Source organism: Capricornis sumatraensis, chromosome 8, assembly GCF_032405125.1.
Source record: "Capricornis sumatraensis isolate serow.1 chromosome 8, serow.2, whole genome shotgun sequence".
In the NCBI taxonomy this organism is placed as follows: domain Eukaryota; kingdom Metazoa; phylum Chordata; class Mammalia; order Artiodactyla; family Bovidae; genus Capricornis; species Capricornis sumatraensis.
Window position 1 is genome coordinate 107357827 of NC_091076.1, and position 19712 is coordinate 107377538.

General features: G+C 58.6%; 1 protein-coding gene across 1 annotated transcript in view; it reads left to right on the forward strand.

The window, feature by feature from the left end:
* Positions 1-19712, forward strand: part of SDK2 (sidekick cell adhesion molecule 2) — a 161183-nt gene that overhangs the window by 109674 nt on the left and 31797 nt on the right. The window contains exons 28-39 of the mRNA XM_068977528.1: positions 1673-1910; positions 7266-7381; positions 7985-8174; positions 9439-9537; positions 10764-10958; positions 11946-12147; positions 13033-13136; positions 13614-13684; positions 15233-15368; positions 16928-16984; positions 18220-18321; positions 18479-18594. Coding sequence (XP_068833629.1) covers positions 1673-1910; positions 7266-7381; positions 7985-8174; positions 9439-9537; positions 10764-10958; positions 11946-12147; positions 13033-13136; positions 13614-13684; positions 15233-15368; positions 16928-16984; positions 18220-18321; positions 18479-18594 — 1626 coding nt within the window. The remainder of the gene's footprint in view (positions 1-1672; positions 1911-7265; positions 7382-7984; positions 8175-9438; positions 9538-10763; positions 10959-11945; positions 12148-13032; positions 13137-13613; positions 13685-15232; positions 15369-16927; positions 16985-18219; positions 18322-18478; positions 18595-19712) is intronic.

Genomic DNA, 19712 nt, shown 5'->3' on the forward strand with positions numbered 1-19712 from the left:
AGCACCGAGCTTTGGTTTTTCAGAACCAAAGCTTATCAGGGTTATGACTTATCAGGTCATTGCTGCCTTTCATAGACAGCCTGATGGAGGTGCTAGTGGCCGTCAGCCCTGGCTGAGCACTAATTATGAACAAGGAGCCCCCCAGGCACAGGTACCGTGGGGAGCTATCCACCTGCCCAGCCCACCACGCCCCATCCCCACTTCCCTCCTCCGCTGCACTCCCATCCAGGCTGGCTCTCCGTTTGCCCCCTGCTCCTTGCTCTAAGGTTTCCAAGTACTAAAAGGCTGAGGAGTCCAATACCTGGGGTGGGGGCCGGAGGGGCACAGGAGGCAGCTTCTGGGCAGTGCGGGGCCCGGGCCCCTCGGGGCCCCCCTAATGGCGTGGCCCATTACCTTTCCTTAGCAGGTGAGGGAGCCTGAGACCTGGGCCCGGCTCGAGCTCTCAGGCGCATCGATCGCTGCCTTAATGGTCTCTGGTCTGCTTCACTAAGTGTCTGCAGGAGCGGGGGGCCGGGGAGGGAGTATGGAGGCGGCAAGGCACAGGCTGAGGACCTGGAGAAAGTGGGTCAGAACATGGGGGCCCGTGGATCAGGGGCTCTTTAGGGAAGCAGAGCGGGGGCCAGTGAGGGCTGAGAGCACCCCAGCTCCAGCCCTGCCACCGTCAGAACAAGAGTCTTCCAGTGCCTGCCCGGGTCACAGGCTGCCCCCGACAGGCCCACCTCGCCACTGCGAGTCAGCACCGCCAAGTTCATCCAGATAGACTTAAGGCAGTGGCATCAGCCTCACCAGCCTAGTCACAGGCCCAGGAGAGGAAGCTGATTGTTTTTTTTTTTTTCCTCTTCACTGAGACACCAAGAAGAGGGAGGGTGAAAATGCACAGGAGAGACGGAGGTGTGCTGGCGGAAGGACTTCCTGACAGCGGCTCCTGTAGTAGAGACGCTGTCTCCGCACGCTTGTTCTCCAAGGGCAGACACGGGCTGAGATCGAGCATGTTGTAGGCTGTTAAATAAGTATCTGTTGGCAGGCTTGGAGAAGGCAATGGCAACCCACTCCAATACTCTTGCCTGGAAAATCCCATGGATGGAGAAGCCTGGTAGGCTGCAGTCCATGGGGTCGCTGAGTTGGGCACGACTGAGCGACTTCACTTTCACTTTTCACTTTCATGCATTGGAGAAGGAAATGGCAATCCACTCCAGTGTTCTTGCCTAGAGAATCCCAGGGACAGAGGAGCCTGGTGGGCTGCAGTTCATGGGGGCGCACAGAGTCGGACACGACTGAAGCAACTTAGCAGCAGCAGCTGGCAGGCTGAGGGCGGGAGTTTAGTGGCAGAGACCACGGCCAGAAGTGCCAGGTGTTAGACAGCCTTTACGCCGCTCCTCCTGGGCCAGCCCCCTCGACAGGGTCATAAATTTGTCATATGCACTGTAGAGTGGATTCTGCCTCTCCTCTGAGCCCAAGGGGAGACTCAGGGAGAAGGTGGGGCTGTCAGAAACACAGAGTCACACAACCAAGCCATGCTCAGCATTGAGCACGCCTCACACGGGTGCCGAGAGGCTGGACAGTGGCCTGGGTAATCCCGAAGTCTCCCTGGAAGAGGCCACATGAGCCTGGCAGGTCTGCACAGCATGGGGCAGGCCTCACAGCAGTCTTCCTCCCCCTGCCCCCCCTGCAGCCTCTCCCAGAGATGGCATACAACGGGAATCCCGAGTCGGTGGGCTACAAGATCAAGTACAGCCGGGCAGACGGCCACGGCAAGACGCTGAGCCACGTGGTCCACGACCGCGTGGAGCGTGAGTGCACCATCGAGGACCTGGAGGAGTGGACAGAGTACCGCGCTCAGGTGCAGGCCTTCAACGCTGTCGGGAGTGGGCCCTGGAGCCCGGCGGTGACGGGCCGTACCCGGGAGTCAGGTACCGCCCCGGGTGCCCGCCCCTCACCCAGGCCACCTCCCTGTGGCCTGGGGACACCCCACCTGGGTCCCTAAGGCTGGAGCTGCGGTGCAGAAATGTCCTGGGCTCATTCTCCTGCTTGTGCTCAGCGTCTGACAGAGCATGCCCTGTGTGTGTGTGTGCATGTGTGTGTGCGTGTGTGTGTGTGCGTGTGTGGTTTCTGTGTGTGTGTGCGTGTGTGGTTTCTGTGTGTGAGTGCGTGTGTGGTTTCTGTGTGTGTGTGCGTGTGTGGTTTCTGTGTGTGTGTGCGTGTGTGGTTTCTGTGTGTGTGTGTGTGTTTTCTGTGTGTGTGTGTGGTTTCTCTGTGTGTGTGAGGTTTCTCTGTGTGTGTGTGGTTTCTGTGTGTGTGTGTGTTTTCTGTGTGTGTGGTTTCTGTGTGTGTGTGTGCGTGTGCGGTTTCTGTGTGTGTGTGTGTGCATGTGTGTGTGTGGTTTCTGTGTGTGTGTGTGGTTTCTCTGTGTGTGGTTTCTGTGTGTGTGTGTGTGTATGTGTGGTTTCTCTGTGTGTATGTGTGTGTGCGCGTGTGTGTGTGCTTTCTGTGTGTGGGGGAGGTGGTTTCTGTGTGTGCTTTCTGTGTGTGAGTGTACGTGTGTGTGTGGTTTCTGTGTGTGTGTGCGCATGTGTGTGTGTGTGGTTTCTGTATGTGTGTGTGGTTTCTGTGTGTCTGTGTGTGGTTTCTGTGTGCATGTGTGCATGTGTGTGTGTGTGGTTTCTGTGTGTGTGTGTGTAGTTTCTGTGTGTGTGGTTTCTGTGTGTGTGGTTTCTGTATGTGTGTGTGTGTGGTTCCTGTGTGTGTGTGCGTGTGTGTGTGTGGTTCCTGTGTGTCTTTGTGTGGTTTCTGTGTGTGTGTGGTTTCTGTGTGTGTGTGTGTGTGGTTTCTGTGTGTGTGTGTGGTTTCTGTGTGTCTGTGTGTGGTTCCTGTGTGTGTCTGTGTGTGGTTCCTGTGTGTGTGTGGTTTCTGTGTGTGTGTGTGTGCATGTGTGTGTGTGTGGTTCCTGTGTGTCTTTGTATGGTTTCTGTGTGTGTGTGTGTGTGGTTTCTGTGTGTGTGTGTGTGGTTCCTGTGTGTGTGTGTGGTTCCTGTGTGTCTTTGTGTCGTTTCTGTGTGTCTGTGTGTGGTTCCTCTGTGTGTGTGTGTGTGGTTTCTGTGTGTGTGTGTGCGTGTGTGTGTGTGGTTCCTGTGTGTCTGTGTGTGGTTTCTGTGTGTGTGTGTGGTTCCTGTGTGTGTGTGTGGTTTCTGTGTGTGTGTGTGTGGTTTCTGTGTGTGTGTGTGGTTTCTGTGTGTGTGTGTGTAGTTTCTGTGTGTGTGGTTTCTGTGTGTGTGGTTTCTGTATGTGTGTGTGTGTGGTTCCTGTGTGTGTGTGCGTGTGTGTGTGTGGTTCCTGTGTGTCTTTGTGTGGTTTCTGTGTGTGTGTGGTTTCTGTGTGTGTGTGTGTGTGGTTTCTGTGTGTGTGTGTGGTTTCTGTGTGTCTGTGTGTGGTTCCTGTGTGTGTCTGTGTGTGGTTCCTGTGTGTGTGTGGTTTCTGTGTGTGTGTGTGTGCATGTGTGTGTGTGTGGTTCCTGTGTGTCTTTGTATGGTTTCTGTGTGTGTGTGTGTGTGGTTTCTGTGTGTGTGTGTGTGGTTCCTGTGTGTGTGTGTGGTTCCTGTGTGTCTTTGTGTCGTTTCTGTGTGTCTGTGTGTGGTTCCTCTGTGTGTGTGTGTGTGGTTTCTGTGTGTGTGTGTGCGTGTGTGTGTGTGGTTCCTGTGTGTCTGTGTGTGGTTTCTGTGTGTGTGTGTGGTTCCTGTGTGTGTGTGTGGTTTCTGTGTGTGTGTGTGCGTGTGTGTGTGTGGTTCCTGTGTGTCTGTGTGTGGTTTCTGTGTGTGTGTGTGGTTCCTGTGTGTGTGTGTGGTTTCTGTGTGTGTGTGTGTGGTTTCTGTGTGTGTGTGTGGTTCCTGTGTGTGTGTGTGGTTTCTGTGTGTGTGTGTGGTTTCTGTGTGTCTGTGTGTGGTTTCTGTGTGTCTGTGTGTGGTTCCTCTGTGTGTGTGTGTGTGGTTTCTGTGTGTGTGTGTGTGCGTGTGTGTGTGTGGTTCCTGTGTGTGTTTGTGTGGTTTCTGTGTGTGTGTGTGGTTCCTGTGTGTGTGTGTGGTTTCTGTGTGTGTGTGTGTGTGCGGTTCCTGTGTGTGTGTGTGTGGTTTCTGTGTGTCTGTGTGTGGTTTCTGTGTGTGTGTGTGTGGTTCCTGTGTGTGTCTGTGGTTTCTGCGTGTGTGTGTGCATGTGTGTGTGTGTGGTTTCTGTGTGTCTTTGTATGGTTTCTGTGTGTGTGTGTATGTGTGGTTTCTGTGTGTGTCTATGTGTGGTTTCTGTGAGTGTATATGTGGTTTCTCTGTGTATGTGTGTGTGGTTCCTGTGTGTGTGTGTGTGGTTCCTGTGTGTGTGTGTGTGGTTTCTCTGTGTATGTGTGTGTGGTTCCTGTGTGTGTGTGTGTGTGGTTTCTGTGTGTGTGTGTATGTATGCGTGTGTGTGTGCGTGTATGTGTGGTTTCTCTGTGTGTGTGTGTGGTTTCTGTGTGTGTGTGTGGTTTCTGTGTGTCTGTGTGTGGTTCCTGTGTGTGTGTGTGTGGTTTCTGTATGTGTGTGTGTGGTTTCTGTGTCTCTGTGTGCGGTTCCTGTGTGTGTGCGTGCGGTTCCTGTGTGTGTGTGCGTGCGGTTCCTGTGTGTGTGTGCGTGCGGTTCCTGTGTGTGTGCTTTCTGTGTGTGTGTGTGCATGTGTGTGTGTGGTTCCTGTGTGTCTTTGTGTGGTTTCTGTGGGTGCGTGTATGTGTGGTTTCTGTGTGTGTGTATGTGTGGTTTCTGTGGGTGCGTGTATGTGTGGTTTCTCTGTGTGCGTGTATGTGTGGTTTCTGTGTGTGTGTGTGTGTGTGTGTGGTTCCTCTGTGTGTGTGTGGTTCCTGTGTGTCTTTGTATGGTTTCTGTGTGTGTGTATGTGTGGTTTCTGTGGGTGCGTGTATGTGTGGTTTCTCTGTGTGCGTGTATGTGTGGTTTCTCTGTGTGTGTGTGTGTGTGTGTGGTTCCTCTGTGTGTGTGTGGTTCCTGTGTGTCTGTGTGCGGTTCCTGTGTGTGTGTGTGTGGTTTCTGTGTGTGTGTGTGCATGTGTGTGTGGTTCCTGTGTGTCTTTGTATGGTTTCTGTGTGTGTGTGTATGTGTGGTTTCTGTGTGTGTCTATGTGTGGTTTCTGTGTGTGAGTGTATATGTGGTTTCTCTGTGTATGTGTGTGTGGTTCCTGTGTGTGTGTGTGTGGTTCCTGTGTGTGTGTGTGTGGTTTCTGTGTGTGTGTGTGTGTGGTTTCTGTGTGTCTGTGTGCGGTTCCTGTGTGTGTGTGTGTGGTTCCTGTGTGTGTGTGTGTGTGTGGTTCCTCTGTGTGTGTGTGCGGTTCCTGTGTGTGTGTGTGTGTGGTTTCTGTATGTGTGTGTGGTTTCTGTGTGTCTGTGTGCGGTTCCTGTGTGTGTGTGTGTGTGGTTTCTGTATGTGTGTGTGGTTTCTGTGTGTGTGTGTGCGGTTCCTGTGGGTGTGTGTGCGGTTCCTGTGTGTGTGTGTGGTTCCTGTGTGTGTGTGTGTGGTTTCTGTGTGTGTGTGTATGTATGCGTGTGTGTGTGCGTGTATGTGTGGTTTCTCTCTGTGTGTGTGTGTATGTGTGGTTTCTCTGTGTATGTGTGTGTGGTTCCTGTGTGTGGTTCCTGTGGGTGTGTGTGCGGTTCCTGTGTGTGTGTGGTTCCTGTGTGTGTGTGTGTGTGGTTTCTGTGTGTCTGTGTGCGGTTCCTGTGTGTGTGTGTGGTTCCTGTGTGTGTGTGTGTGGTTCCTGTGTGTGTGTGTGGTTTCTGTGTGTGTGTATGTATGCGTGTGTGTGTGCATGTATGTGTGGTTTCTCTGTGTGTGTGTGTGTATGTGTGGTTTCTCTGTGTATGTGTGTGTGGTTTCTGTGTGTGTGTGTGGTTCCTGTGTGTGTGTGTGTGGTTTCTGTGTGTCTGTGTGTGGTTCCTGTGTGTGTGTGTGTGGTTTCTGTGTGTGTGTGTGTGGTTTCTGTGTGTGTGTGTGTGCAGTTCCTGTGGGTGTGTGTGCGGTTCCTGTGTGTGTGTGGTTCCTGTTTGTGTGTGTGTGGTTTCTGTGTGTGTGTGTATGTATGCGTGTGTGTGTGCGTGTTTGTGTGGTTTCTCTGTGTGTGTGTGTGTGTGTGTGTGTGTGTGATTCCTCTGTCTGTGTGTGATTCCTCTGTCTGTGTGTGGTTCCTGTGTGTGTGTGTGCGGTTCCTGTGTGTGTGTGTGCGGTTCCTGTGTGTGTGTGTGTGGTTTCTGTGTGTGTGTGTGGTTCCTGTGTGTCTGTGTGCGGTTCCTGTGGGTGTGTGTGCGGTTCCTGTGTGTGTGTGTGGTTCCTGTGTGTGTGGTTTCTGTGTGTGTGTGTGTGTATGCGTGTGTGTGTGCGTGTATGTGTGGTTTCTCTGTGTGTGTGTGTGCGGTTCCTGTGTGTGTGTGTGTGGTTCCTGTGTGTGTGTGTGGTTTCTGTGTGTGTGTGTATGTATGCGTGTGTGTGTGCGTGTATGTGTGGTTTCTCTGTGTGTGTGTGTGTGGTTCCTGTGTGTGTGTGTGGTTCCTGTGTGTGTGTGTATGTATGCGTGTGTGTGTGCGTGTATGTGTGGTTTCTCTGTGTGTGTGCGTGTATGTGTGGTTTCTCTGTGTGTGTGTGTGTGTGTATGTCTCTAGTACCTGATCCTTCCCTGCACTGCTTCCCAAGTTAGGGGTCATGTTCCCAGGAGGAGATACCTGGCTCTGTGTCCTTTAACCCTGACCCCAGTGATGCCTGCAAGACCCCATGATTGGAGGTTGGGGAGGGGAAGGGGGAGCAGGTTGGGTTAGCTCTCAGAACCTTCCAGAAACATAAGCAGCCGCTCACAGGGGCCTGGCAAGGGGACACCCACGGAATAGGTGCTCCCAGCCTGCAGGCAGCCCTCGTCCGTCCGCACGTGGCGGGTACCCTGTGGCTTCTTCCTGACGCCCTTTAAATGACGGCTCCCCTCCCACTGGGCTCCCCCCGCCGGCCCCCCGCGGTTGCACTGGCAGGAAGTGCAGGCTCATCCTGTCGTGAGTCTGAGCGGGGGGTCACAGGGGGCTCACCTCGCGCCAGAGGCAGCACGTGTGATGCTCCGGAGCCAAGAGCATCACAGTCGCGGGCTAATTTGCTGTTTGGGGACCGCGCCCCCGTTCCCTCCCTGGACCCCCTCCACCCCTCCGCTGCAGGGTCCACACTGGGTCCTGAGCCCCTCCTCCCCTCTCCCTCCGCCCCCAGTGCCGTCCTCCGGGCCCACCAACGTGTCTGCGCTGGCCACCACCTCCAGCAGCATGCTGGTGCGCTGGAACGAGGTCCCCGAGGCCGACCGCAACGGGCTTGTGCTGGGCTACAAGGTGAGGGGCTCCCTGCTTCCCCGTCCAGGCACCCAGTCCTGGCGAGCCCCTGGCGCCCAGAACGCTGCCCCTGGCGCCCAGAACAGGGGATCTGCCTGCTGGCATCCACAGGTCACCACGGCAACCAGGGAGTCCTCCTTTGCGGGTGGGGAAGCTTCCCATGTGGGCTGGAGGTCCTGGGCCCCAGGAGGCCACATTGGGCCACTCACTCTCAGCCCCATGGGCCCAGATTCAGTTTCCATCATCTTCTAGAATTCCTCCCAAGCCTGCACCTACAGCCCCAGCCTGGAAGTCATGAGACATCCCAGCGCTGTGGCTCCTGGCTGTGTGACCTTGAGCAAGTCAGGCCCCCTCTCTGGGCCTGCTTTCCTAGCCGGATGCTCCCTGAGGAATCTCCAGCTCTGCAGCTTAGTACATCTCTGTGTCCCCCGCCCGCCCCGAGCACTAGCTTGTAACCCGGGGACCAAGCCCCTCCAAGGGGCCCCGGGTCCACCTACTCATCCTCACCCCGCCCCCCATCCAGCTCCTGGGGAGGAGACAGGAGACGTTCTGGCAAGACCAGAACCCGGCCCGCGGCCCTGACCCTGCGCTGGGCTCTGACAGGTGCTGTACAAGGAGAAGGACTCGGACGCCCCGCCCCGGTTCTGGCTGGTGGAAGGGAACTCCTCCCGCAGCGCCCAGCTCACAGGCCTGGGCAAGTACGTGCTGTATGAGATCCAGGTGCTGGCCTTCACGCGCATCGGCGACGGGGGACCAAGCCACCCTCCCATCCTGGAGCGGACCCTGGACGACGGTGAGGTCACACCCCCGGGGGTCTGGGAAAGGCTGGGAGCTGTGCTCCACTCCCTACCGCCCCCTGCCCAGCCCTGCCCCTCCTGGGGTCTCCCTCTGCCCCAAAGGGAACCGTGGCCTCAGGCTTCCCCTGGGGGAGTGGGCCTCTGAGGGCCACCTGCCCACTGCAGGGAAGGCTAGCAACAGACCTCATCCCTAAGGAAGAGATGACAGCGCAGGGGCCTTCTGGCGTGTGATCCAGCCTCTCTGGGGCAAGAAAAGAGAATCTGCGCCCCTTTTGATCCTTGTCCCTGGGGGCAGGCTCAGGCCGAGTGCAGGTCTGTGCAAGGGAAAAGGCCTGATTTTCCCTTTGCACAAGCCTACGGGTCCTGTTTGCCAACGAGTGACGTCAGTTGAGCTCCAGGCGTCCGTCTCTGCAGCAAAACGCCCCATCAGAGGCCGCCCTGACACGTCCTTTCCCCCGCTTCCTGCCCACACGCATCCTCACACGCTGCTCAGCACAAACATCGGTGGGGTCGGGCTGAGAGGGCCAAAAGAAGCCCAAACACCATATGTCTCTGCTCTCGAAAGCGATAAATCAAGCTAATGATGTGTTAAATTAAATATGTTCTATCCTTCCACCTTGACAAATATACCCTCCTAATGACCTGGAAGGCCAAGTTCAAATTTAGAAATCTCAGCTTCCTTGGCATTCTCGGTGGGATGGAAGCGGCGCAGGAAAACCTGTGCCCCCATCACCTTGGTTCTCTCCCCTCCTCACCCCTTCCCCTCCGGCTTGTACCCATCTCCATCCACATGTGTGCCCTGAAACAGCCGCCCATTGGCCATTCCTGGGTCCAGAAGGGCAAGTCTGCACCCTGGGGAGGGTGGATCCGGGGAACAGACCCAGGAAGCACGCTGGGAGCTGTTTGGACAGGGCGCCCCAGATCTGGGGATTCCAGACAGAAGTCTGGAAAGAAGAGTGGTGCTGGCTCGGGATGGGCACTTCCGTTTTCCCCCAGACTGGAGCCTGGGTCCCTTCTACTTCCTGCCAAATAATATGTAAACCTCCCTGATCACATGTCCTTGCCCCGTGCTTACACGCAGACACACACTCCCCCGCAGCTCACTGAGCCAAGCGGCCCGTCCCCCACCTCCCCCAAGCTGTTCTGTGGGAGCGGGGTGGGTCATCCCCAGCCTCCCCCGAGCTGTTCTGCGGGAGCGGGGTGGGTCTGGGGGCCGAGCGGTGGCCACTCGGTCACCTGCTCCTCCCTTGTGCCCCCCAGTCCCGGGACCCCCCGTGGGCATCCTGTTCCCGGAGGTGCGGACCACATCGGTGCGGCTGGTCTGGCAGCCCCCCGCTGCCCCCAATGGCATCATCCTTGGTAAGGCCTTCCCCTTCCCGGGCCCGGGCCACAGAAGCAGGAGGTGTAAGAAACAAGGGAGGCAGATTCTGCGTGGGCAGGAGGGAGACTGAGCCCAGGCAGTGTTCACAAATCCCCGAGAAAGGTTCTGACTTCTCCCACTAGAAATCTCAGTCTGGCAGAGGACAGCTTTGTGGTGGCCCAGGGGGAGGGGCAGAGGGGGAGAGGGGGAGTTTGGGGTCAGCAGATGCGAACCCTAGGATGGATGGACGGCGAGGCCCTACTGTAGAGCACGGGGAGCTGTGTTCAGTGTGCTGGGATAAACCATAATAGAAGAGTATACCATAAAAAGAATGTGTGTGTACACGTATTACTGAGTCACTTTGCTGCGCGGCAGAAATCAACACAACACTGTGAATCAACTAAACGTCAACTTAAAAAAAAACTGTCTGTAAGGTTATCAGCTGGAGGGCACGGTCAGGTTCAGGTCTCTTGAGGATCATTGATTAGCTCTGTACCCCCACAGAGGGGCAGGAAGGACCATTGATCAGCTCTGTGCCCCAAGAACCCCAGGGCCCCAGGCGACGGGCCATCTGGTATACCTCGGCCATGGCTTCTAAGTGTGGCCAGGTCAGGGTGCCCTGACGGGCTCAGCCCGGGGGCTATCACAGGCGGGAAATGGGGCCCACGGCCCCCAGCAGGGATGCTGTAGATGGGAAGCATCATTTCATATCCAAGGCTCCTCCCCTAACACACACACACACACTCACACATGCAGGAGGAGGTGCAGGGTTGAGATCAGCAGCCGTGTGAACTTAAGCCCGTCTGCTCCCCTCCACGGCCTCAGCCCCTCACCTGTAACGTGGAGACTGGACCACGTGTGTCCGGTTCAGGGCTCTCAATCCCGGCACCTCCCAGTGATAGTCACGCCTCTGCAGAGTGGAGGTGGGGAGGGCACGTGACTTGGACTCAGAAAGACCTGGGCTGGCTGGACTTCCGGCTTGGTCACTTCCTGGCAGGTGGTCTGGCCTCTCTGAGCCTCACTGTCCTCCTTGCGGGCTGGGCTGGGTAGGGGGTGGGTCGCACCGGTCCAAGGCCCCCAGAGTCACACTCCCCAGGGGGCAGCTGAGGATGTAAGAGCGACCCAGAGTGGCTCAAGGGCAGATGCCGCGGCAGCCTCGGGTTTGGGGCCCTGGGGGCAGCCTGCCCTGCCTCCCAGCGCCACAAGCCCCCTTCCCGCCCCGCAGCATACCAGATCACCCACCGGCTCAATGCCACTTCGGCCAACGCCGCCGCTGTGGAGGTGCTCGCGCCCAGCGCCCGCCAGTTCACGGCCACCGGCCTCAAGCCGGAGTCTGTCTACCTGTTCCGCATCACGGCCCAGACCCGCAAGGGGTGGGGAGAGGCTGCCGAGGCCTTGGTGGTGACCACCGAGAAGAGAGGTAACCATCCCCTGGGGCTGGGGAGGGGTCAGGCACTCACCCCCTTTCCTGGTGCCCCACCAGGGGTGGGCCAGTGACAAGCTGTGAGTCTCTTGTCCTGGTCCCGAATGAAGAATGGGCTCCCCTCTCTGTCCCCAAGGCCAGCACGGGCTCCAGTAGACTTCCGGAGCTGGGCGGGGCGGTCCCCTTCCGAGGACCCTGCTCTGAGCCGGTACTGGTTTTCCACAGGGCGGGTTGGTGAGGCCAACTTCCCTCCTCACTCCCTGCCCCCTCGACAGAGGGGTCCAGTTGGGTACAAAACAGGGCCGCAGCCCGGAGCCCCGGCTGCCTTCGCCCTGCAGCCTTGACTCGGCTTCCCACCCCGGATCAGGTTCCCCAGCAGCAGGCCTGATCCCCAGACCCCTGTGAACCTGACTTATCGGACAGTGTTCCCAGAAAAAAAACCCAGGACAGTGGTTCTCAACCAGGGTGACTTGGCCCCCCCGGGGGCCACTGGGCAAAGTCTGGAGGCCTTTGGGTTGTCACACCTGGAGAGGAAGGCGTCCTGGCATCTAGTGGGTGTGGGCACACAGCCCACGGCGTGTGGGACGGGCCCCGTCAATAGAGACCCATTCACCCAAAGCCAAAGTGCAGAAAACCCCCGCCACAGGGCGTGGGGACACGAGAGGGGACCATGCACAGGGGGCAGACATGCCAAGTCCCGTGGAGGGAACGTGGACTCAGCCCCACTCCATCAGGGCCAGCCTAGGTCCCATCACAGCCCCGTGCAGAAACGGGTCGAAGGAGCCGATGTCCACACCTATCACTGTCAGCCCTGGGGGGCGAGTGGGGTGAATCCCCAGACACCCAGGCCTCTCCTAGTCCGGGGACCACCGCTGACCAGGAGCCCCAGTGCTGACTGTCGGGTCTGCTATGCGTGGAAGTGGGCTGGGGAGGTGGGCGAGAACATGCATCTCTTACCCCCCTGCCCGCGTGTGCACCCCCCAGACCGCCCGCAGCCCCCCAGCAAGCCGGTGGTACAGCAGGAGGACGTGAAGGCACGCAGCGTGTTGCTGTCCTGGGAGCCGGGCAGCGACGGGCTGTCCCCCGTGCGCTACTACACCGTCCAGACTCGCGAGCTGCCCAGCGGCCGGTGGGCGCTGCACTCAGCCTCCGTGAGCCACAACGCCTCCACCTTCCTCGTGGACCGGTGAGGCCCCGCGGTCTGGCCGCCAGCCTCTCCACCCTGCCCCGCCCAGCCGGGGCCGCACCACCCTCGGAGGGACTCCTGGGGGCCCGGAGCCCAGCCCCACATGGCTTCCATAGCCCCCATCCCCCAGACCCCTCCCCATCCACACACATCCCCTCCAGCTGTGTCCGAACCTCCCTCCCCACCCTCCCTGGAGCCTTGTTAGGGCTGCCTCTTAATTATCTATTTCTGGAGTCTAGAAGCCCCCCCTTCGAGAGAGGCTGGCCACTCTTCATTAGCTGGATCCCGCCAGCCAGCCGGCATCTCCTTCTCCATCTTTAATAGGGGAGTGGAGCTCCGCTCTGAAATCCTGCCTTCAATTTAATTCCTACTGGGATGTATTTTTAATATTCCAGTTGACGTGACCGAGAGTTTTGAGCAATACTCTTCTCCCCACCCCCACTGCACCCCCAGTAAATCAAAAAGGAAGCCGTTTGCCTGGAGAGGAAATGAGCCTCATGGAGATGAAGTGCTGGTTAGCTCTTGAGACCCTCAGCCCCTCCTGAATTTACTAAGTGCAAGAGCGGCCTGGCAGTTCTTGGGGGCAGGGTCAGCTCCCAGTGGGGTTACTCCGCCTGCAGGCCCCTCCGAAGTAGGAAATATGTGGACGTTTCCACTTGGGGACCTCTGGCGTCTAGCTGGGACCAAGGGTGAGGCCACACCCCGAGCTGGCCCGGTCTAGGGGCCCCAGGGCCTGGCCTACGCCCCAGGTTGTTGCCTTCATAGCAGACCGTCCTTCTGAGCCTCCATGTTCCTGTCTGTGTAATGGACCCTCACCCTCCGGGGCTGCCCTGGGGGGACCTAGAGGGACACCTCCCCCATTCATTTATTCCGACTCCTCTACAGGCTCAAGCCCTTCACATCCTACAAGTTCCGCGTGAAGGCAACCAATGACATTGGAGACAGCGAGTTCAGCGAGGAGTCAGAGCCCCTGACCACCCTGCAAGCCGGTCAGCGCCCTCTGCTTGGGTCTCTCTCTCGGTCCCCTGGGCAGTTGGTGGGTGCTGGGCATTCTCTTTGTGGCGAGGGGGCCTCCAAAGATGGAGGGACCCTAGGCCTGCTGGATCCTTGCTCTGGCTCCCTGGGCAGACTCCCAAGGAGGTTTGGGTCCGAGGGACCTTCTCCAGGGCTCAGCACCCTCAGCCAGCCTGGCGTCCTCACATCTCCGAGCTCACGGCCAACCCCAGAAAGCCGCGTCAGCGTGGGGAGGCCCGTGGGGGGCAGAGAGGGGAGGCTCCAGGCCCTCGGGTCTGCGCTGGGGTCAGGGTCCCGGCCCCTCTCCCCATCCACATTGGCTATTCTTGCGCAGGAGTTGGGGCGGGCGGTGGGGGTGGGGACTGTGCCTGAAGCAGGACCAGCGTCAGTGGAACCTGGTTCCCATGGCCTCCCAGGGGCCCCAGAGCTCAGCTGCCCACCTCTCCCCACAGCCCCCGACGAAGCGCCCACCATCGTGTCGGTGACACCCCACACCACCACCTCGGTGCTGATCCGATGGCAGGTACGCCCGGCAGGCGGGGAGGGGCCCGTGTCCCACGCAGACTCGGTCACAGTCTGTGCTCGGACCAGCAATTCACCAGCCCCGGCAGGACTGGAACACGATGCCCACGTGCATAGACACGCACGCTCACATGTATACGGACACACCCTTCACTCCTCTCCCCGTAATCAGATCCCGCCACATACCCTTGTGTGAATGAGGACCCAGACTCGGGGAGGGGATGAGAAAGTCCCAGGTCACACAGCTGCTGGCTGGCCCTAGGTGCCCTGAGGTCAGCAGAACCCTCAGACAGAGACAGGCGTGGGGCATCCAGGGTCTCCGTGAACCCAGCCCTGCTCTGAGTGAAGGGGTTCCCAACAGAGACCAGACACAGGTGTGTGTGCCTCACCTGTGCCCGGGCCGGGCTCTGACCTGTGAGCAGGAACCCACTGTCCAGGTACAAAGAATCCCCCTTCCATCCCTGCCCACCCCCAGCCACTGTTCATGTGGGCACTGCCTCTCACATGGCCGGAGGAAGACCCAGGACACCTCTCAGAGAGCCGGCTGCCCCTGGGTACCTTCACGACCCTCCCCAACCCCCTGAAGTCCAGCCATGGGGCTCAGCAGGTCACCCCCAGGGGCCCCAAAACCAGGAACTAGTGACTCCTTTTCTCAGGATTAGAGGGGCAGGTGCCAACCTTTGCCCACCTGCAGATCCCCTGAAGGGGAAGCCTTTGAGGAGGAAACAGGAGGGACCCTCCCCAACCCTCCCCCATCCCCAGGCCCCCCCTGAGGAGGACGCTCCCCAAAGAGAAAATGACCTGGAGCAACCAGGAGCCAGTGGAGGCTGGAGCAGGGCGGGGCCGTCCTGATGGAGTGAGCAGCAGGGAGGTGCCAGATGCAGCCAGGGACGCAATTAAGGAGCTCATAAAAGGCTGAACTGTTGCAGCAGGTTTTTTAGAAGAGGTGTCATAAAAGGTAGTTTCCACCTTCTCCAGAAGCCTGTTCTCCAGCTCATCTGAGGACGGGAGCAGAAAGCAAAGGAGAAAACGATAAAGACACAGAGGCGCAGCTCAGGGAGACACGCTCGCCCTGGGTCTCGCTGAACAGCAGGGCGGGGCCTCTACCTAGTTCCCTGACTCTTGGGAAACTCCAAGAGATCTTGGCCAGGGTGGGTGACCATGTGAGGAAGTTTCTAGGCAAGTAATGACACTTTAAGACTCGCCCTGCATCCAGAGTCGTGCTCAGGGCCCCCACGATGCTGTGTGACCTTGGGCAGGTTCCTTTCCATCTCTGAGCCTCGTTTTTCTGCTCTGTGCGGTGGGAATGGCGTGGTGATCCCTGCCATGCCCTGCCTCACAGAGAATGCTACAGGGGTGGAATAACCTCGCCGGAAATGCTCGGAAATTAAAGCTGCTCAGTGCCACTTCCTGGTCCAGACACAGCCCCTGCTCTAGGCCTGCGGGAGGCGGTGTGGGGAGGGAGGGAGGGAAGGAGGGGCCAGTGGAAGGGGACTTGCCGCCGCGGTCCACCCCAGCCGGCTCCATCATCCTACCCCCTGCCCTGCAGCCGCCGTCGGAGGACAAGATCAACGGAATCCTCCTGGGCTTCCGGATCCGCTACCGAGAGCTGCTCTACGACGGACTGAGGGGCTTCACGCTGCGCGGCATCAACAACCCAGGGGCCAAGTGGGCGGAGCTCACCTGTGAGTGACAGCGGAGGGAGTTGGGGTGGGCGGAGCCTGAACCCCCCAGCTTCCCGGAACCTGGTTACCCTGGAACCCTGCCGCCCTCCCCGGTGTGTGCCTCTCAGCCCGTCCCGTTCAGTCACCAAGTGCGTGTTTCCTTAGCACTTCACATGCCCCCGGACACTGGGGGATACCAGGGAGCAAGACAGACAGGGTCCCTGCGCTCTCAGAGCTGGCGGGCTGGAGGAGGAGCCAGGTGTTGGAGAAGAAAGCCCTGGTAGGGGCATCTAAGACCTCTGGCCTGACTGCTGTGAAGGGCATATTCCAGGGGAGCCTAAAGCCGGCGTCAGAAAAGACGTCCCAGGGGATGCCAGTGGTGATGGCCCTGATGGATGATTCCAGGTCTTAAAGAAGTGGGGGTGGGGGGGTCCTGGCATGTGCAAAGGGCCTGAGGTGGGAAGGACTCAAAGCCAAGCCTGGTCGCGACCCAAGGGCAGCAGTCTGGCCCCTTCTGGTTCCTCTGGGAGGTTACTGTTCTGCCCTGGGGTCCTCGGAGCCCAGCCTGCCTCTGCAACTGGAAGGAAGACGCAAGAAGCCAAGTAGAAACCCCAGAGAGTCATTCAAGCTAAGGAAGGATGCGCCGTGCTTTCAGTTAGGACAGTTACTTCAGGGACTTGAAGATGACGGCTGGTGATGGGGCAGGGGGCCCAAGTAGAGGCGAATAGGAGACGTAGGGGAGAGTGGGAGGGTGGACCTGAGGCAACAGGCTTGGGACTGAGTCGAGCCAGTCTGGGAGATGGCGTGCTGTGGTCCACCCCCCACGGATTCATGCTGGGAATGGGCAGGGGTCACAGGAATCAGTCCCCGGATGGGCGGTGGGACCAGATCAGAGACGGGTGGGAGCGGAGGAGCAGCTTAAGATCCTCTTGATCCGTCTTGACGCTTCCTTCCATCCTTCTCTTAAACCCTCTGCTCCTTGTCTTCCAGAGGGTATTAGCAGACAAGATGATTGAACGCGGAGCCAAGGAAAATTAATAGAAAAAAACTCAGAAGTAGCTGATCCAACAGCTTGCATTCTTTTTTTTTTTTTTTTTTAAATCTTTTGGCAGACATGTGCTGGTGGTTGTGATTTTATAGGCCTGTGTATAATACAGTCATATTTCCTAGTAGTAAAATGGCTTCTGGTTCATATGAGGAAATTAACGACACCGCTCCATCACGGCAGGAACTCAGCCTTTAGACAAGGGCCCAGAGGGTCCCTCAGAACCGTCTCCATCTGGGGGTACTGGGCTCCCAGGGACTCCTGGTGCCCTGTGACCTCCGGCGGGCGCACGCCAGGGTGAGGCAGCGTCATCCTGGGAGCTGTCTGCCCCCGCCCTGCCCTGCTCCTGCCCCAGCCCCTAACTCAGGAATCTGGAAGGCCCTTCCCTCTGCATGTATCTTCCCATCCCGCCTCCTCATCAGGGTCTCTGTGGCGCAGTGGGTGTGTGTACTAACCTCCTCTGTCTGCTGTCTCCCTCCGGCCCCCTCCGCACCCCACCCCCCGCCCCGACCACCCCGCTGACCCCACCCCATAGCTTTCTACTCCACGCGGAACCTGAGCCGGCCCAGCCTCACGCAGTACGAGCTGGACAGTAAGTCCCCCTGCACAGCAGCTCCCCGACGGGCCAGGCCTCCCACGGGGAGGGGAGCGGGGCCTCTGAGGACGCCGGCCTGCAGCCCAGGGCTACGCCCACCTCAGGCTGCTTGAGGAAAGGCGGCTTCCTGCACACACTCGACTTTCCTGAAATGCACAGAAAAGCAGGGGGGTCTCCCGGGAGGGTCTGCCCCAGCCCTCATCCATCAGGACAGAAGAGAAAGGAAAATGGCTTTGGCCTTATACTCTGGGGAGCCGGGGATGGTGACGGGGTCCGCGGCAGGACCTGGTGGTCCCGCTGGTTGGATGGGTGGGGGGTCACGCTGCTGCCGCCCGTCTCGTCCATCAGAGGCACTTGTCAGCTCAGCTGTCTTGTCCACCGAGTTCCACCCTGAAGTGAGCAGAGCCCCTTCTTCCACCAGGGACCAGGACATGTCCCTGGCCAGTGCCCTGGCCCCCTGCCCTCACTGTTTTCATAATATCCCAGAGGGTGCTTGGTTCTCCCCAAGACCCAGAGCCTTGAGCCAGGGGGCCTCCCGTTAGGGGTCCACGTTAGACTGAGTTATTCATCTTCTTCCTTCCTTGTGGGCTCAGGCCTGGGGCTGTCAGGGTGGTTAGAACGCCCACCTGGGTCGGGGGGAGCAAAGAGGAGCCCCCCCAGCAGGCACAGTGACCGCCCCAGGTGTCAGGCCCATATTCCTGCAACTGCCCTCTCTCCCAGCTTCTAAGTGTCTCCCCCAAACACCCAGAAGTGAGCAGGAACAGAGGGCTTCTTAGCACCGAATTCACATCCAGTAAGCCCCTCTCTCTAAGGCTGAGCCCTGCCCCCATGTTGAGACTTGGTTTAGGGAGACTAGCCCGGGGAAAGGGAGGGCGGGGGGATGGGGAGGTGCTGGGAACCTGGCACCCCTGTGATCAGGGTGCCCAGGACAGGGAAGAAGTGGCCTGTGACCCGGCGTGTCCAGGACACTTTGGATTCGCACCTGTTGTCCCAGTGTGAATGTTTGTAGTGTCCCGTTTGGTCCTAAAAGTGTCTGGGATGGTCGCATCCTGTGCGGGGTCCCAGGGATGAGCCAAGGCGTCCGCCACCGCGGGCCGGCCGCCCCCTAGCTGTTCCCTGTCCTTTCCTGGGCCTGCACTCCAGGGTCCAGGCTTGCAGAGGAGCGTCATCGCAGCCTCCGCCCTCTGTGACGTGAGCTCTGTGTCTCGCCCCTCCCCGACTGTCGCCCCCAGACCTGAACAAGCACCGGCGCTATGAGATCCGCATGAGCGTGTACAACGCCGTGGGCGAGGGGCCCTCCAGCCCCCCGCACGAGGTCTTTGTCGGGGAGGCAGGTGAGCACAGCTGCGCTTCCAGCCCCCTCCCACCCCGGCCCTGCTCCACCCTAAGAAGCCCAGCAGGAGGGGTTCTGGGATCTCGGGGCCCAGCCCAGCCCAGCGCCTCCTCCCTGGGGGGGGGCCCTGCACACTCAGGACCCCTCTCACCCCGCAGTGCCCACGGCAGCGCCCCGCAACGTGGCCGTCCATGGCCCCACGGCCACACAGCTGGACGTGACGTGGGAGCCGCCTCCGCTGGAGAGTCAGAACGGGGACATCCAGGGCTACAAGGTAGGGGTGCTCGGGCAGGGAAGGGGGTCCCGGGGACACAGGGCCTGGCGGGGCTTGGGAGGGACCCAGGTGTGGTGAGGGGCAGAGGTCCCAGGTCTACACTCACTCTCTTGGCTGTTTGCATCCAACCCACTGAAATACACACAGCTGGAGCAAAACGCTACCCATCCTCCCAGTGTCCCTGGGGCAGGTGGCACTCAGATGCTAGAAACTCGGGCCGCACCCCAGCTTGTACCATCCCCGCAGCATCTACAACCCCCGCCCAGCCCACCAGCTCCCGGAAGCCAACGTGAGACCCCTTGAAGTGGTTATTTGGCCAACTCTAGTTACAGTATGGATGCTAATTGAACAGCCAGTTAGTAAAGAACCACCGACAAGGTCTTAGAAATCTCTGTTTAAAGTTATTTCTAGATTTTAAACAATGACATGTGTTATGACAGGTTGTGACAGGATTCTATTCATCTCCAGTATTTGCTAAGCCCTTTAGAACTTCCCTGGTCACTCAGATGGTAAAGAATCCGCCTGCAAGGCAGGAGACCCAGGTTCGATCGCTGAGTTGGGAAGATCCCCTGGAGAAGGAAATGGCAACCCACTCCAGTATTCGTGCCTGGAGAATCCCATGGACAGAGGACCCTGGCAGCGGTCACAAAGAGTTGGACATGACTAAGCAACTAACATTTCAGTTTTCACTTAAGATGCCTGAAAGCCTGCTAAAACTGGTAGAGTATAATGATTGTACCCATTGCACAGATGAGGAAACTGAGTCCCAAGTTAGTGGCTCAATGAGGTCACCAAAAAAGCTGGCAGCAGAGCATCAAACTCCAGGTCTGCTGGCCCTCGCCGTGTAGGGGGTGGGGAGGAAGCGCTGGGCACATAGCCACTGGGATGTTCTTAGCTGCTCAGTCGTGTCCGACTCTTTGTGACCCCGTGGACTGTAGCCCGCCAGGCTCCTCTGTCCATGTGGATTCTCCAGGCACGAACACTGGAGTGAGGTGCCATGCCCTCCTCCAGGGATTCTCCAGCCCAGGTCTCCCTCATGGCAGGCAGATTTTTTACTGTCTGAACCACCAGCCTCTGGAGGAGGTGGCAGCAGTAATGACAATAAGGATGTGCTGCTT